This window comes from Oncorhynchus mykiss, chromosome 15, assembly GCF_057628025.1.
Source record: "Oncorhynchus mykiss isolate SJ-2025 chromosome 15, ASM5762802v1, whole genome shotgun sequence".
In the NCBI taxonomy this organism is placed as follows: Eukaryota; Metazoa; Chordata; class Actinopteri; order Salmoniformes; family Salmonidae; genus Oncorhynchus; species Oncorhynchus mykiss.
Genome location: NC_143036.1, coordinates 24,373,925 through 24,392,565, shown reverse-complemented (window position 1 = coordinate 24,392,565; position 18,641 = coordinate 24,373,925). Strand labels below are relative to the sequence as shown.

Genomic DNA, 18,641 nt, shown 5'->3' with positions numbered 1-18,641 from the left:
AGCAGTACAATCTCTCCTCGCTCCCAGCTCTCCAGGCTCTTTGTTTCTCGGGTCCATTGGAGGTGAGTAATTTGCTATTGTTTGTTCTAACAAATGAAAACCCCAAGCAGCCGGGGGTTTGGGCTAAATTTAAATAAGGCATTAGTTATGACTCCTGGCTGATGGTGGCTTTGCATGTAAGGGCGTGTGTGTGTGTGTGTGTGTGTGTGTGTGTGTGTGTGTGTGTGTGTGTGTGTGTGTGTGTGTGTGTGTGTGCGTGTGTGTGTGTGCCTGGTCTGGTCTGGTGGGACTGGTGTGTGTTGGTAAGAGAGAGAGAAAGAGAGGGATGGCAAAGGGAAAGAGGATGAGGTGGATGCAGCAGGCCATGACTGGGCCTAGACACGCATGTTTGTTTGTTTGTTTGGCCAATGGCAGGTGAGCCAGGTATCACTTGAGAAGGCGTTGAGGAAATAGGATGCAAGAAATTGAATTGAGATAGAGCCCTAGTCTTGAGGGTACAATGGGGGGGAAAGGCAGTGGTGGTCACAGACCAGATTAGCTTAAGGTATTGGTCCTGGGCGGTTCGATTTCGGTGCCTGAGGGAGGCAATAACTTCTGGTTTCTGTTTCTGTCTGCTAGGTAATTGCACTCACCTGGTGTCCCCGGTCTGAATCTGTCCCTGTGCATAAGCAGAGCATGAATACCAGAAGTGTTTTAGCCCTCCATGACCGGAATGAAACAGTCCCAGCCTAGAGGAACCAGGGAGACTGGACACAAGTAAGGCAATGCAGGAGCTCCTACAGTTCTTCAGGATAGCTGTTTTCTAAACTCACTTTTTGCATTGAGACAATCATTGTGAACGTGGAGCACCAAGACCACATGAAAGGAAACCACTAATATGGAAAGTCTGGAAATACTAGAGACTTTTGCAGGGGAATATAACAGCTATTGGGTTACCTAGGTTACGTCCCCAATGGCAACCTATTCCCCTTGCAGTGCACTACTTTTTGACCAGGGCCCAATGGGCTCTGGCCAAAAGTTGTGCACTATATAGGGATTATGGTGCCATTTATGACACTTCCCTGGAGTATAAAACATTGAGATTGGGTCTGCCGATAATCAGGTGTATAATATATTACCATAGAGGTGTGGGAGCATGCTGGCTCCATTGATAAAGTGGAGAGGTGGCCAGTGCCAAATACTAAAGACCCAGGAAGAGACGAGAGAGGTCACACACACACACACACGCGCGCACACACACACACACACTTAGGAATAGAGGCCCTGCAATATATCAGCTGAACTACATCCAAATGGCCCTGGAAACATAAACCATCACATTCCTGCCCTGAAACATACACATAGCATTGCATCATGCTAATTATCTTGTTCTTGTTGCTTGTAAAATGTAAACATTTAGAAAAATCTCGACGACGGTAACACCCAGTCGAAGGGCTAGGTTTGATTAAACATAGTGCTTGACACTTATGAAGGAAATTGAGCAGAAATTCTTGGGAAATTACTCCGGCTGTTGCTTTAGGAACATAACCTTTATGAGTCAATTATCACCTAGACAAGCTGGCACAGCTAGATGGTAGACCTAATGCTGTTGCAGCAGCATTAATGTTAACCATTAACAGCGTTCTGCTTTCTGCCGTTCTGCCCTTGAGCAAGGCAGTTAACCCCCAACAACAACTGCTCCCCGGGCGCCGATGTCATGGACGTCGATTAAGGCACCCCCCCCCCCCCCCCCCCGCACCTCTCTGATTCAGAGGTGTTGGGTTAAATGTGGAAGATACATTTCAGTTGTATACACATATGTGTGGTGTGTGTTCAGCTATCCAAGTCTGCTTCGTTTTATGGCTCAATGCTGGACTGTATAAAATACAGATATCCTTTACCTAGGGAAAAACAGGAAGCCACTATAAAATGCCCTATTGACTGAAAACAAACTTCTATACAGGACATCCCTTGTCTGTGTCCCATGATTGCCTCCCAAATGGCACCAAATTCCCTTCATACTAGTGCACTACTTTTCACCAGACCTCTATGGGCCATGGTTAAAAGGAGTGCCCAACATAGGGAGTAGGGTCCCATTTGGGACGCAGCCAGTGAACCATAGGAAAGGCAGTGAGTGGAGATAGATACAGTAGATAGACAGACAGAGAGCTCGGCCATTGTATGACAGTAACCATTATTTGTCCCAAGAAGTGACTCAACAGAACTCATTAAAGTATTACATGTTGTTTCCCATAGCTTGTTAGCTCCTCAGGGCACCAGAGCCCTGCAGGCCCAGTTAAACAAACACACTATTAGGAAGACAAATTACATTAGCCTTTCAAAAAGGGCCCAAAATAAGCCATTAAAGAGGAAAACAACCACATTTGGGCTGAGTTCCAAATGGCACCCTATTCCCTATGCAGTGCACTACTTTCGACCAGGGCCCATAGGGCTCTGGTCAAAAGTAGTGCACTATGTAGGGAACAGGGTGCCATTTGGGTTGAATAGTAGGCTTTAAAAACAGCAGTAGGTGGCGGGAGAGAGACATTCACACTTGGTGTTTCCATATGGGAAACATTAGAATATTAAAAGCTTGCTCTTAACACTGCCAACCGCTCGAACCTATGGAGACCGTGTGAGGAGAGCAATGGAGAGTACATGTGCTGTACTGTACAGTGGTGAAGACAGCCAAAATCTTGAGTCACTTGTGTGTCAGTGCTGTGACCCATGGACTGCAGAGTGTAGGGAGCTGGATCGTCGAGGATGCAGTTGGTTCCCTGTAATGCAATCCGACACAATTGGGGGTGGCTGGTAACCTCGAGGTTAGAGTGTTGGGCCAGTAACTGAAAGGACACTGGTTTGAATCCCGGAGCCAACAATTAAATAAATATTTTGCTGTCATCTTAAGCAAGGCACTTCGTCCCAATTACTCCAGGGTTGCTGGACAATAGTGACCCCACTCCCTGTGGGTTTCTCAGGAAGAGTTGGAATATACCAGAAACACATTTTCATGACACACTTGTACAAGACACACCCACAAGTGTATCCGGACAAATATAAGCACCCCCATCCCCTGAGTTATTATCATTATTCATTGAGTTGAACAATGAAGATATCGGATATTCTTTCTAGCAGCATTGAGAGAATGCTATTTTGCCATTTACCCCATCAATGTCGACCCGGTTACCGCTTTGATTGAATATTGTCTCACACCAGTCCTGCTGCCAGTTAGTCTGGAGCCTCCGCCCATCTGGTGCGCACACACACACACACACACACACACACACACACACACACACACACACACACACACACACAACGAGGTGCAGCTCCAAATCCCTTTTATTTCTACAAAAAAAAGCTGTTAAAGGCTTTTCCAACACTTGGTGTGGATAATTAAGCATCAAGGTATCGGCGTCTGCATACACAGACTGCTTTATTAACAGCATGTGAGTGTCTGTGGCACCGCCACACTCAATCTGTCATGTGTTAGTTAGTTAGCTGTCAGATGGCTACATCAATGCAGCACCAGGTCTGCATCCCAAATAGCACCCTATTCCCTTTATAGTGTAGTACTTTTGACTAGGGCCCATGGGGGGGGGGGGGTTATATAGGGCATAGAGTGCTTTTTGGTGCAGACTCCAAATCCCTCTATGAACTCCCTTAGCAGGTGGAGTTATCACGAAAGCCAGCCAATGAACAATAATGAATTGAATGTGTCGTTTCGTCTACCCTTTTGCCTGTAGCTACATCTGTAGAGCACCTTATAAACCTCCATGATCTCCACAGTTGTCACGCAAACCAGTACGCAGAACAATAGTGAATGTCTCTTTACTAGCCCTTTATGTGGGGCAAGAGTATCACGATTCTAAATAGCCCTATCTCTGGTCGGTAGTTACAGATACATAGAAACGGATTAAAACCGAAACTCATCCTTTTAACAGACAAATGGCAGAAAAAGCCCTGAAACTATCGTAGAGTGACATTTAGGGAAACTATTGTAAAGTGATATGAAGGGAAAGTCTAATTAGATGTGTCACTTGTTCCGCTGTATCACAGTTATATTGTCCATTGTGTAAACTGCCGTGGCCTGTAAAGATGGATGGTTAAAGCCTGGCCTTGGCCTAATAGCAGGGTTATTGAGACGGGTCTAGCACTCAGTCTTACAAAACAGGTTGGGGGGGGGGGGGGGGGGGGGGGTGATAATTGATGAGGTAAGGTGAGCTGGATTGTTTGGTGACAGATGGTGGGAAGAAGAGAGGGAGGGACAGAACGATGGAAGACACTTACTGGGAAAGAGACCTGAGACACACTCTCGCATTCCTGGTCTCGTACCGGCGCTGTGTCCACCCCGGGAAAACAACCTACTCCAGACAACCCACAAACACACAGAAAGAAAGAGTAAGAGTAATGCCATATTTGACGTATCGAGAGCTGACAAGAGGATATACTGGGTAGGTCCTATTAGCGGCATCCTAATAGTGCACTGTGCGTGATTTGGGATGCATACATTGTGTACTATTAACTTACAGGAGATATCAGGCACAGGTTGTAAGTGATGGGGGGGTCCACGAGGCCCATTTCCATCAGGCATGTTGACAGCAGCATGCTCTGGGAGCAGGGGATGAGAAGTTCCATGGAGAGGTCCATGTTGAGGTGATCCATGCTGGGAGGGTCCATGGTGCTGGTCCTCTTCTGGTCTACTGGCATCTGACAGACTGTCCCCCTGCAGCCTGTAGAGACAAAACCAAACTTAGATAACGCACTCGACGACTACAGGCTGAACCACATGTCAAAACAACTCACACAAATCATCACACTTCACACATTACAACCCCTAACTTAAAACAAAACCTATACACACTTTACGCTAAACATCCACTAGCTTTCAGACGAGCAGCATTCACCCAAAGTCGGTTTGGAGCCTTCGAAGGCACAACACCGATGACACATTCTTCAATTACAGTGGGTCAAACGCTGAACACTTAACAAACGACGCAAGGCACATACTTCCCTAGCTCTATAGCTAGTGTTAACACAGCACAGTATGCACACTACAGTAGTCCAGTACCGTATATGTTTCTCACACTAAACATCTGTATTCATCAGCATATCAAACTAGAAGTGCACATCTAGGATCAGGTGCCCCCCCCCTGTCCATGTAATATTTTTCACTCTGATCTAAATGACTAAACTGATCCTAGATCAGTATTCTACTCTGATATGCTTAATTAATACATCAGGCCCCGAACCCTTCTATGAGAGGACAGTGGGAATCTATCAGTGAGAGGTGATGAAACAGAGTGGAACTGATAGGCTTCACTTGTCTAATCTATATCAGGGGAATGCGTCGGGATGTGGATGTGCATCAGGGAAGGTACCTCCAGACACAGTAACATAGCAGACCAGTTTAGGAATTCATATCCATCCACTCATCACAACTACAGTTAGATAGAATCTGTAGAGGCAGAACTATGCCCAAGCCAAACTCAGATAAAAGTCTTATCATGTATAGCTGAAGTATAAGATGGTGCAGTTCATTCAGTTTTGGAGCCAAACACACTTTGCAAAATGTTTGTTAACAGGGGCATAACTTTTACCGGGGATGGGCATACCACCCCCCCCCCCCCCTCGCATTTTGTCCCCTCCACATTTATCCTGGGAATGTGATACAAAACAAGGCAACGGTCTGATTTCGGATCATGCAGACGTCTCTGAGAGGTGGGGTAGGCTGTTTGGAGTGTTTAGCTGGCTGGATAAAAAAATATATAGATATTATGTCCTCCCCCCACTTCTAAAACCAAAGTCGCGCCCCTGTTTGTTAATGTTTGTGTCAGTTGTTCACGTCGACAAGCCCATTCCTGTTGCTAGTAGCTTTCAAACATGCATTGGGTTTGTTATATAAATGATAACACACTAGTAGAAATGTTAAATATTGTCTATTTAGAATTCAAGTTCCATTTTATCACTGACCTTCAATATTAACCACTGCGGATTGCTGTGGAAACTAGTTAGCCAGTAGCTGTGAGGACTGAGCTTGCTCAGAAATTACTATGCACTATGTTGAGGTGTGTTTTCCTAATCTTTATCAGTTAAATGTTTGCGATATTTATGTAAATGTATTAGCCATTGATATTTAAACCAGTGAAAAGTATTGATTATTGACTGAGATATTCATGTTAATTGATGACATTTTGGATTACCGGTATCACAGTTTTAGGGCTGGGTTTTGAATCTGTTCACTCTGCCTAGTTTGAAGGCACTCTGCTTAGTTTGAATTCACTCTGCCTAGTTTGAATTCACTCTGCCTAGTTTGAAGGCACTCTGCCTAGTTTGAAGGCACTCTGCCTAGTTTGAAGGCACTCTGCCTAGTTTGAAGGCACTCTGCCTAGTTTGAAGGCACTCTGCCTAGTTTGAATTCACTCTGCCTAGTTTTAAGGCACTCTGCCTAGTTTGAATTCACTCTGCCTAGTTTTAAGGCACTCTGCTTAGTTTGAAGGCACTCTGCCTAGTTTGAAGGCACTCTGCCTAGTTTGAAGGCACTCTGCCTAGTTTGAAGGCACTCTGCCTAGTTTGAAGACACTCTGCCTAGTTTGAAGGCACTCTGCCTAGTTTGAAGGCACTCTGCCTAGTTTGAATTCACTCTGCCTAGTTTTAAGGCACTCTGCTTAGTTTGAATTCACTCTGCCTAGTTTGAATTCACTCTGCCTAGTTTGAATTCACTTTGCCTAGTTTTAAGGCACTCTGCCTTAGAAGTCAGCAGCTTCAGTGAACTGGCCCTTTGTTATTTTGGTCAACGTCTGATGATGTACCTGTAAATAAATACCATCATTTTAAACCCAAATTCCGTCTGTCTACTGGTGCTTCACACCCCTGACAAGACTGTCGGGTCCACTATCATATCCCATCTGTTCGTAATCATAACTGTTCAATGTCATGTCCAGCTTTGAGCCCATATATGCCTACCAGTACAAATCCTAGCTATAACATATCTATAGGCCTGCCAGTACCAGCCCTATCTGCTTGGAGTGGGATGAGAGCCTTGTCCAAAAGTTGTGGCTTCTGCCTTTCTCCTCACGTCAAAGATGTAACACTCTCAGAGATTAGACAAAGAGCAGCACGCTGTGTCTGAAAGACAAACAGTTTTCTAACAGGAACGCAAGCTGAACACTCTGGCCTTCGCTTTGTGGTTGGATGTAGTGGTTCGGATAAAAATAATGTTAGATGACATTTCTGTATCCCAAATGGCACCCTATTCCCCATTAAGGCTCTGGTTAGAGGTAGGGCATAGGGTGCCATTTGGAACACACATTTTGATTCCCTTAGTGTTTCCTTCTTCTCCTATAAACAGTTTCACATCATCTGTACTCATGGTATTTACGTTTGAACAGTATATATTTAGTTGACTGTAAATCATACTATATATCATTTAATTGCACACTGCTTTAGTTACGCATTCTTTTAGTTGCATGCTATTTTCCATGTAATCAGAGGAAGCCATTAACTGGAGAGAAAATACATTTAATTTAATTTATTTAACCTTTATTTAACTAGGCAAGTCAGTTAAGAACAAATTCTTATTTACAATGACGGCCTACCAAAAGGCAAAAGGCCTCCTGCGGGGACGTGGGCTGAGATTAAAAATATAGGACAACACACACATCACGACAAGAGAGACACCACAACACTATATAAAGAGACACCTAAGACAACAACATAGCAGCAACACATGAAAACGCAGCATGGTAACAACACAACATGACAACAACTTATGGTGTGGCATTCCTCCACAGCCACCACCACTTTGTACCTAAGGGATTATTGTAAGAATTGAAGATAACTTTTGAAATGAACAAATCTCTCTCTCACTCCTATGTCTCTCACTCCTATGACCCTCTCTCATCTGACCCGCTCTCATCTGACCCTCTATCATCTGTCCCGCTCTCATCTGACCCTCTCTCATCTGACCCTCTCTCATCTGACCCTCTCTCATCTGTCCCGCTCTCATCTGTCCCGCTCTCATCTGACCCTCTCTCCTCTGTCCCGCTATCCTCTGTCCCGCTCTCCTCCGTCTCTCTCTCTCTCCTCTGTCTGTCTCTCTCTCCTCTGTCTGTCTCTCTCTCCTCTGTCTGTCTCTCTCTCCTCTGTCTGTCTCTCTCTCCTCTGTCTGTCTCTCTCTCCTCTGTCTCTCTCTCTCTCCTCTGTCTGTCTCTCTCTCCTCTGTCTGTCTCTCTCTCTCGCTCTCAAAAATAATAAAAAGCCAGATATCCCTGCTTTGAATGATGTGGTCCTCTGCATTTGGGCCTGACTACCATTCACAATTCCCTGAAAGCATTCCATATACGAAAACAAATATTCCAATAAGGCCTATTCCCGGTCCACATATGCCACGGATGGTCTCCCAGGCTGTGACGACACACAGACACACATACGCGCACACACACAGTGCTTAGGGACAGGGTCTGGGATGAGTTTGTGAACACTGGAGATTTGCCGCCAGAGCAAGGCCCAGCATGGACATGCAGCTCTGGCCACATCTATGGGCCAAGGGCATGCAGCTCTAGCCACATCTATGGGCCAGGGGCATGCAGCTCTAGCCACATCTATGGGCCAGGGACATGCAGCTCTGGTGGGCCCAAAACATTATAAAACTATCAAATAAAGAAATCTCACGCTTTTGAGAAAAGGATTGAAAGGAAGGATGATATTCGTTGTCTATCACTGTCCCTGGTAACATCTGCCTCCTCTAAGCAACGCCTTGGAACAGATGGGTGGTGAACACACCTCTGGGTAGGCTCAGGCAGCATTTAACAGTGCTGCAGTAAATTAATAAACACTCTCTGAGGTGTTACTATAGATTAATCACCTCCATGCTGTTGTTCCCCGGCTGGCATAGTGGTGTTGTATTTTTGTCTTTCACTTCGATGGCTTCCCAGACTAAGTTAGAGGAGACTGGTGGAGGGAAACATAGGAGGACGGGGTCATTGCAATTGCTGGAATGGAATAAATGAAATGGTATCAAACACATCAAACATATGGAAACCACATGTTTGACTCCGTTCCATTCATTCCTGTCATTACAATGAGCCCATCCTCCTATAGGTCCTCCCACCAGCCTCCTCTGAAGTATGTATATGAAAGACATCTTGCCAGCCTTTGAGTATTGGGATAGCCAATTTACCCCCCCCCCCCTCTCTCTCTGTCACACACCCACCGTCTCCCTCTCTCTCTCTCCTCTCTCTTTCTCTCCCTCTCGCTCTCTCCCTCTCTTTCTTTCTCCCCCTCTCCCTCTCTCTCTCTCTTTCTCTTCCTCTTTGTATCAGCACTTACCTACAGTCTACATTCCTCCAGATCAAGAACAGAATATCATATCTTAAGTGCATTCCAAAATGTGCTTGTTGTCACAAGACCGCCCTGTGCTGATACCGGTCTCCATTATCACCTCTTTATCATTTTTTATTTATTTGTTAGATCACTTGTTTTCTCTTCCGGCACGTTTCCTGTTTATCCTCCCTCTCAGCCCAATGTTATGCTCATGTTTCTGGGTGTTGGGTGCAATAGGGCCCAAGCGGGCATGACTCTGCCCGATGCCAGGTTGAGATAATGGGGTATTAGACAGGTCAGACGCCAGGCACACTCCTCCATCCCCCCCTCCCCCTTCCCTCTCTATTTGGGTTTTGTCCTCTTTCTTGTTCCTTTCATTTTTCATTCATCCACGCCGCTTATCTGTTTGGTAATGCGTGTCTAAGATGGGTAGATGGGTTTCTCATGATACTGAATGTTATCAGAAAGTTTGTAGGCAGATTGTTTATCACCTGAATGTTTAAAGTTCAATAGTTTATATCTATGGCTTATAATGACTAAGCCAGCTCCTGGATCACAATGGGATGCATCCCAAATGGCACCCTATTCCCTATATAGTGCACAACTTTTGACCAGGGAATAGGGTGCCATTTGGGACGTATCCACTGATGTTGTAGCCGTATCTGAAGCTAGCTTTGGCTCTGTGCAAATATCTCTCTCAGTGAAACGTCAGACATCTGCTTTCTCCCCCTCTCCGTCTGTTCTGTTCCGACCAAATTCCTTTAACCTGACCACTAGATCCTCTAGAGGTTTATTGGCTGACGAGCTCTAGTTGTTTTAGATGGTGAGGGATGGGAGGGAAGGGCCCTAAACAGATCACACATCACTGGCCTGGAAATGCCTTGGACAGATGGCCCAGACCAGACCGGCTTCATTCCAGATGCACGGGACTGTAATATCAGAGGTTATTTAAACACACGCACACACAGACCCACACACACACTGTGTTCTGTGGTATGAGGAGTGTGTTCAGTAGACATGCCTGTGAACAGGGGGCTGTAAAGACAGGGGTCAGAGGTCAAACGGGAGCAGAGCGTGAGAGAGAGATGTGCATGGAGAAGGAGAGAGAGAGAGAAAGTAGCAAAGAGAAAGAGAGAGAGAGAGGCTGGCTCTCACCTCTAACAAAAGCTTTACAGTGTGTGCTTTAGACCCAACCATGTCTCAATGGGATTCCCAGAAGTGCCTGTGAAATATATCCATCCTAATAATAAACCTGCTTCCCTGGAGCCTAGCATGAGTGGGGAGGGAGATAAAGACTTTCTACTGGGCTAGTATAGTGATAGGGAACTGGGCTAGTATAGTGATATCATACTACACCAGCTCCGACACTCGTCTTATGTGGCAGGGCTTGCAAACTATTACAGACCATAAAAGGAAGTACAGGAGCGAGCTGCCCAATGACACAAGTCTACCAGAGAAGCTAAATCACTTCTATGCTCGCTTTGAGGCAAGCAACACTGAGGCATGCATGAGAGCATCAGCTGTTCCAGACGACTGTGGGATCACGCTCTCTGTAGCCGACGTGAGTAAGACCTTTAAACAGGTGTACATACACAAGGCTACGGGCCAGACGGATTTCCAGGACGTGTGCTCTGGGCATGTGCTGACCAACTGGCAGGTGTCTTCCGTAGCCATGAAGTGCATTGAAAGGTTGGTAATGGCTCACATCAACACCATTATCCCAGAAACCCTAGACCAACTCCAATTTGCATACCGCCCCAACAAATCCACAGATGATGCCATCTCTATTGCACACCACACTGCCCTTTCCCACCTGGACAAATGGAACACTTATGTGAGAATGCTATTTATTGACTACAGCGCAGTGTTCAACACCATAGTACCCTCAAATCTCATCACGAAGCTAAGGATTCTGGGACTAAACACCTCCCTCTGCAACTGGATCCCGGACTTCCTGACGGGCTGACCCCAGGTGGTGAGGGGAGGTAGCAACACATCTGGCACGCTGATCCTCAACACCGGCGCTCCCCAGGGGTGTGTGCTCAGTCCACTCCTGTACTCTCTGTTCACCCATGACTGCATGGCCAGGCACGACTCCAACACCATCATTAAGTTTGCAAACGACACAACAGTGGAAGGCCTGATCACCGACAACGACGAGACAGCCTATAGGGAGGAGGTCAGAGACCTGGCCGTGTGGTGCCAGAATAACAATCTATCCCTCAACGTAACCAAGACTAAGGAGATGATTGTGGACTACAGGAAAAGGAGCACCGAGCACGCCCCCATTCTCATCGACGGGGCCGTAGTTGAGCAGGTTGAGAGCTTCAAGTTCCTTGGTGTCCACATCAACAACAAACTAGAATGGTCTAAACACACCAAGACAGTTGTGATGAGGGCACGACAAAGCATGTTCCCCCTCAGGAGACATAAAAGATTTGGCATGGGTCCTGAGATCCTCAAAAGGTTCAACAGCTGCAACATCGAGAGCATGGTTGCATCAGTTCCTGGTACGGCAATTGCTCGGCCTCTGACTGCAAAGCACTACAGAGGGTAGTGCGTACAGCCCAGTACATCAATGCGGTTAAGCTGCCTGCCATCCAGGACCTCTACACCAGGTGGTGTCAGAGGAAGGCCCTAAAAATTGTCAAAGACCCCATCCACCCCAGTCATAGACTGTTCCCTCTACTACCGCATGGCAAGCGGTACCGGAGTGCCAAGTCTAGGACAAAAAGGCTTCTCAACAGTTTTTACACCCAAGCCATAAGACTCCTGAACAGGTAATCAAATGGCTATCCGGACTATTTGCATTGTCTACCACCCCCAACCCCTCTTTTTACGCTGCTGCTACTCTCTGTTTATCATATATACATAGTCACTTTAACTATACATTCATGTACATACTACCTCAATTGGGCTGACCAACCAGTGCTCCCGCACATTGGCTAACCGGTCTATCTGCATTGTGTCCCGCCACCCACCACCCACCAACCCCTCTTTTACGCTACTGCTACTCTCTGTTCATCATATATGCATAGTCACTTTAACCATATCTACATGTATATACTACCTATCAGCCTGGCTAACCGGTGTCTGTACGTATCCTCGCTACTGTATGTAGCCCCGCTACTGTTTATATAGCCTGTCTTTTTACAGTTTTATTTTTTTACTTAACAGTTGTTCACCTAATACCTTTTTTGCACTATTGGTTAGAGCCTGTAAATAAGCATTTCACTGGCTAGTATAGTGATATAGAATTGGACTAGTATAGTGATAGGGAACTGGGCTAGTATAGTGATAGGGAATTGGACTGGCATAGTGATAGGGAACTAGGCTAGTATAGTGATAGGGAACTGGACTAGTATAGTGATAGGGAACTGGGCTAGTATAGTGATAGGGAACTGGGCTAGTATAGTGATAGGGAACTGGACTAGCATAGTGATAGGGAACTGGGCTAGTATAGTGATAGGGAACTAGGCTAGTATAGTGATAGGGAACTGGGCTAGTATGGTGATAGAAAACTGGGCTAGTATAGTGATAGAAAACTGGGATAGTATAGTGATAGGGAGCTGGAATAGTATAGTGATAGGGAACTGGGCTAGTATAGTGAGAGGGAACTGGGCTAGTATAGTGATAGAAAACTGGGCTAGTTTTGTGATAGAGAACTGGACTAGTATAGTGATATAGAATTGGACTAGTATAGTGATAGGGAACTTGGCTAGTATAGTGACATAGAAATGGACTAGTATAGTGATATAGAATTGAACTAGTATAGCGATAGGGAACTAGGCTAGTATAGCGATAGGGAACAAGGCTAGTATAACGATAGGGAACTGGGCTAGTATAGTGATAGGGAACTAGGCTAGTATAGTGATAGGGAACTGGGCTAGTATGATGATATGGAACTGGGCTAGTATAGTGATAGAAAAATGGGCTAGTATAGTGATAGGGAGCTGGAACAGTATAGTGATAGGGAACTGGGCTAGTATAGTGATAGGGAACTGGGCTAGTATAGTGATAGAGAACTTGGCTAGTATAGTGATATAAAATTGGAATAGTATAGTGATAGGGAACTGGGCTAGTATAGTGATATAGACTTGGACTAGTATAGTGATAGGGAACTGGGCTAGTATAGTGATAGGGAACTGGGCAAGTATAGTGATAGGGAATTGGACTGGCATAGTGATAGGGAACCGGGCTAGTATGGTGATATGGAACTGGGCTAGTATAGTGATAGAAAAATGGGCTAGTATAGTGATAGGGAGCTGGAACAGTATAGTGATAGGGAACTGGGCTAGTATAGTGATAGGGAACTGGGCTAGTATAGTGATAGAAAACTGGGCCAGTTTTGTGATAGAGAACTGGACTAGTATAGTGATAAGGAACTTGGCTAGTATAGTGATAGAGAACTTGGCTAGTATAGTGATATAGAATTGGACTAGTATAGTGATAGGGAACTGGGCTAGTATAGTGATAGGGAACTGGGCAAGTATAGTGATAGGGAATTGGACTGGCATAGTGATAGGGAACCGGGCTAGTATGGTGATATGGAACTGGGCTAGTATAGTGATAGAAAAATGGCCTAGTATAGTGATAGGGAGCTGGAACAGTATAGTGATAGGGAACTGGGCTAGTATAGTGATAGGGAACTGGGCTAGTATAGTGATAGAAAACTGGGCCAGTTTTGTGATAGAGAACTGGACTAGTATAGTGATAAGGAACTTGGCTAGTATAGTGATAGAGAACTTGGCTAGTATAGTGATATAGAATTGGAATAGTATAGTGATAGGGAACTGGGCTAGTATAGTGATATAGACTTGGACTAGTATAGTGATAGGGAACTGGGCTAGTATAGTGATAGGGAACTGGGCAAGTATAGTGATAGGGAATTGGACTGGCATAGTGATAGGGAACCAGGCTAGTATAGTGATAGAGAACTGGGCTAGTATAGTGATAGGGAACTGGACTAGTATAGTGATAGGGAACTGGGCTAGTATAGTCATAGAACACTGGGCTAGTATAGTGATAGAGAACTGGGCTAGTATGTTGATAAAGAACTAGACTAGTATGGTGATAAGGAACTGGCTTAGTATAGTGATAGGGATCTGGGCTAGTATAGTGATAGGGAACTGGGCTAGTATATTGATAGAGAACTTGACTAGTATAGTGATAAGGAACTGGGCTAGTATAGTGATAGGGAACTGGGCTAGTATAGTGATAAAAAACTGGGCTAGTTTTGTGATAGAGAACTGGACTAGTATATTGATACGGAACTGGGCTAGTATAGTGATAGAAAACTGGGCTAGTTTTGTGATAGGGAACTAGGCTAGTATAGTGATAGGGAACTAAGCTAGTATAGTCACAGAACACTGGGCTAGTATAGTAATAGGTAACTAGTCTAGTATAGTGATAGAGAACTGGACTAGTATAGTAATAGAGAACTGGACTAGTATAGTGATAGGGAACTAGGCTAGTATAGTAATAGAGAGTTGGAGTAGTATAGTGATAGGGAAGAAGGCTAGTATAGTGATAGGGAACTGGACTAGTATAGTAATAGGGAACTAGGCTAGTATAATGATAGGGAACTGGACTAGTATAGTGATAGGGAACTGGGCTAGTATAGTGATATAGACTTGGACTAGTATAGTGATAGGGAACTGGGCTAGTATAGTGATAGGGAACTGGGCAAGTATAGTGATAGGGAATTGGACCAGCATAGTGATAGGGAACCGGGCTAGTATAGTGATAGAGAACTGGGCTAGTATAGTGATAGGGAACTAGGCTAGTATAGTGATAGGGAACTAGGCTAATATAGTGATAGGGAACTAGGCTAGTATAGTGATAGGGAACTGGGCTAGTATGGTGATATGGAACTGGACTAGTATAGTGATAGGGAACTGGGCTAGTATAGTGATAGGAAACTGGACTAGCATAGTGATAGGGAACTGGGCTAGTATAGTGATAGAGCACTGGGCTAGTATAGTGATATGGAAGTAGGCTAGTATTGGTAAAGGGAACTGGGCTAGTTTTGTGATAGAGAACTGGGCTAGTATAGTGATAGGGAACTAGGCTAGTATAGTGATAGGGAACTAGGCTAGTATAGTAATAGGGAACTAGGCTAGTATAGTGATAGGGAACTGGACTAGCATAGTGATAGGGAACCTGGCTAGTATAGTGATAGGGAACTAGGCTAGTATAGTGATAGGGAACTAGGCTAGTATTGTCATAGAACACTGGTCTAGTATAGTGATAGGTAACTAGGCTAGTATAGTGATAGGGAACTAGGCTAGTATAGTGATAGGGAAATAGGCTAGTATAGTGATAGGGAACTGGGCTAGTATGGTGATATGGAACTGGGCGAGTATAGTGATAGGGAACTGGACTAGTATAGTGATAAGGAACTGGGCTAGTATAGTGATAGGGAACTTGGCTAGTATAGTGATATAGTACTTGGACTAGTATAGTGATAGGGAACTGGGCTAGTATAATGATAGGGAACTGGACTAGTATAATGATAGGGAACTGGGCTAGTATAGTGATAGAAAACTGGGCTAGTTTTGTGATAGAGAACTGGACTGGTATAGTGATAAGGAACTGGGCTAGTATAGTGATAGGGAACTTGGCTAGTATAGTGATAGGGAACTGGGCTAGTATAGTGATATAAAACTTGGCTAGTTTTGTGATAGAGAACTGGACTAGTATAGTGATAAGGAACTGTACTAGTATAGTGATAAGGAACTGGACTAGTATAGTGATAGAAAACGGGGCTAGTTTTGTGATAGGGAACTAGGCTAGTATAGTGATAGGGAACTAGGCTAGTATAGTCATAGAACACTGGGCTAGTATAGTGATAGGTAACTAGGCTAGTATAGTGATAGGGAACCGGACTAGTATAGTGATAGAGAACTGGACTAGTATAGTAATAGAGAACTGGACTAGTATAGTGATAGGGAACTAGGCTAGTATAGTAATAGAGAACTGGACTAGTATAGTGATAGGGAAGTAGGCTAGTATAGTGATAGGGAACTGGACTAGTATAATAATAGGGAACTAGTTTAGTATAGTAATAGGGAACTGGACTAGTATACTGATAGGGAACTGGACTAGTATAGTGATAGGGAACTGGGCTAGTATAGTGGTAGGGAACTGGACTAGCATAGTGATAGGGAACTGGGCTAGTATAGTGATAGGGAACTAGGCTAGTATAGTGATAGGGAACTAGGCCTGTATAGTGATAGGGAACTAGGCTAGTATTGTCATAGAACACTGGTCTAGTATAGTGATAGGTAACTAGGCTAGTATAGTGATAGGGAACTGGACTAGTATAGTGATAGGGAACTGGACTAGTATAGTGATAGGGAACTAGGCTAGTATAGTAATAGGGAACTAGGCTAGTATAGTGATAGGGAACTGGACTAGTATAGTGATAGGGAACTGGACTAGTATAGTGATAGGGAAACTGGGCTAGTATAGTGATAGGGAAGTAGGCTAGTATAGTGATAGGGACCTGGACTAGTATAGTGATAGGGAACTGGACTAGTATAGTGATAGGGAACTGGACTAGAATAGTGATAGGGAGCTGGGCTAGTATAGTGATTGGGAACTAGGCTAGTATAGTGATAGGGAACTAGGCCTGTATAGTGATAGGGAACTAGGCCTGTATTGTCATAGAACACTGGTCAAGTATAGTGATAGGTAACTAGGCTAGTATAGTAATAGGGAACTGGACTAGTATAGTGATAGGGAACTGGACTAGTATAGTGATAGGGAACTAGGCTAGGATAGTAATAGGGAACTAGGCTAGTATAGTGATAGGGAACTGGACTAGTATAGTGATAGGGAACTGGGCTAGTATAGTGATAGGGAAGTAGGCTAGTATAGTGATAGGGAACTGGACTAGTATAGTGATAGGGAACTGGACTAGTATAGTGATAGGGAACTGGACTAGTATAGTGATAGGGAACTGGGCTAGTATAGTGATAGGGAACTGGACTAGCATAGTGATAGGGAACTGGGCTAGTATAGTGATAGAGCACTGGGCTAGTATAGTGATATGGAATTGGACTAGTATAGTGATAGAGAACTGGGCTAGTATAGCGATAGGGAACTAGGCTAGTATAGCGATAGGGAACTAGTCTAGTATAGTGATAGGGAAGTAGACTAGTATAGTGATAGGGAACTGGACTAGTATAGTGATAGGGAACTGGACTAGTATAGTGATAGGGAACTGGGCTAGTATAGTCATAGAACACTGGGCTAGTATAGTGATAGAGAACTGGGCTAGTATATTGATAGAGAACTTGTCTAGTATAGTAATAGAGAACTGGACTAGTATAGTAATAGAGAACTGAACTAGTATAGTGATAGGAAATAGGCTAGTATAGTGATAGGGAACTGGACTAGTATAGTGATAGGGAACTGGACTAGTATAGTGATAGGGAACTGGGCTAGTATAGTCATAGAACACTGGGCTAGTATAGTGATAGAGAACTGGGCTAGTATATTGATAGAGAACTTGACTAGTATAGTAATAGAGAACTGGACTAGTATAGTGATAGGGAACTTGGCTAGTATAGTGATATAGAACTTGGACTAGTATAGTGATAGGGAACTGGGCTAGTATAGTGATAGGGAACTGGACTAGTATAGTGATAGGGAACTGGGCTAGTATAGTGATAGAAAACTGGGCTAGTTTTGTGATAGAGAACTGGACTTGTATAGTGATAGGAAACTGAACTAGTATAGTATAGTGATAGGGAACTGGGCTAGTATAGTGATATAGAACTTGGACTAGTATAGTGATAGGGAACTGGGCTAGTATAGTGATAGGGAACTTTGCTAGTATAGTGATATAGAACTTGGACTAGTATAGTGATAGGGAACTGGGCTAGTATAGTGATAGGGAACTGAACTAGTATAGTATAGTGATAGGGAACTGGGCTAGTATAGTGATGGGGAACTGGGCTAGTATAGTGATAGGGAACTGGAATAGTATAGTGATAGGGAACTGGGCTAGTATAGTGATAGGGAACTGGGCTAGCATAGTGATAGGGAACTGAACTAGTATAGTGATAGGGAATTTGGCTAGTATAGTGATAGGGGACTGAACTGGTATAGTGATAGGGAACTGGGCTAGTATAGTGATATGGAACTGGGCTAGTATAGTGATAGGGAACTGGGCTAGTATAGTGATAGGGAACTGGGCCTATGGACACTGCAGTAGTAAGTCAGGCAAGCATTTCTCATATGCAGTACCCTATCTGCTCAGAAAAAAACACTAACTGAGCAGAGAGAAGAGGAGTCTTTGGACACAGACCTGTCCCACTCTCTCTGTACCA

The 18,641-nt window shown here is 44.4% G+C and overlaps 1 protein-coding gene across 2 annotated transcripts in view; it reads right to left on the bottom strand.

The window, feature by feature from the left end:
* The window catches only part of c15h8orf34 (chromosome 15 C8orf34 homolog), a 169,808-nt gene that overhangs the window by 33,976 nt on the left and 117,191 nt on the right, over nt 1-18,641 (bottom strand). For both annotated transcript variants that reach the window (XM_036944104.2, XM_090199666.1), the window contains exons 9-10: nt 4,510-4,712; nt 4,270-4,343 (exon numbers count right to left, since the gene is read on the bottom strand). In XM_036944104.2, coding sequence (XP_036799999.1) covers nt 4,270-4,343; nt 4,510-4,712 — 277 coding nt within the window. The remainder of the gene's footprint in view (nt 1-4,269; nt 4,344-4,509; nt 4,713-18,641) is intronic.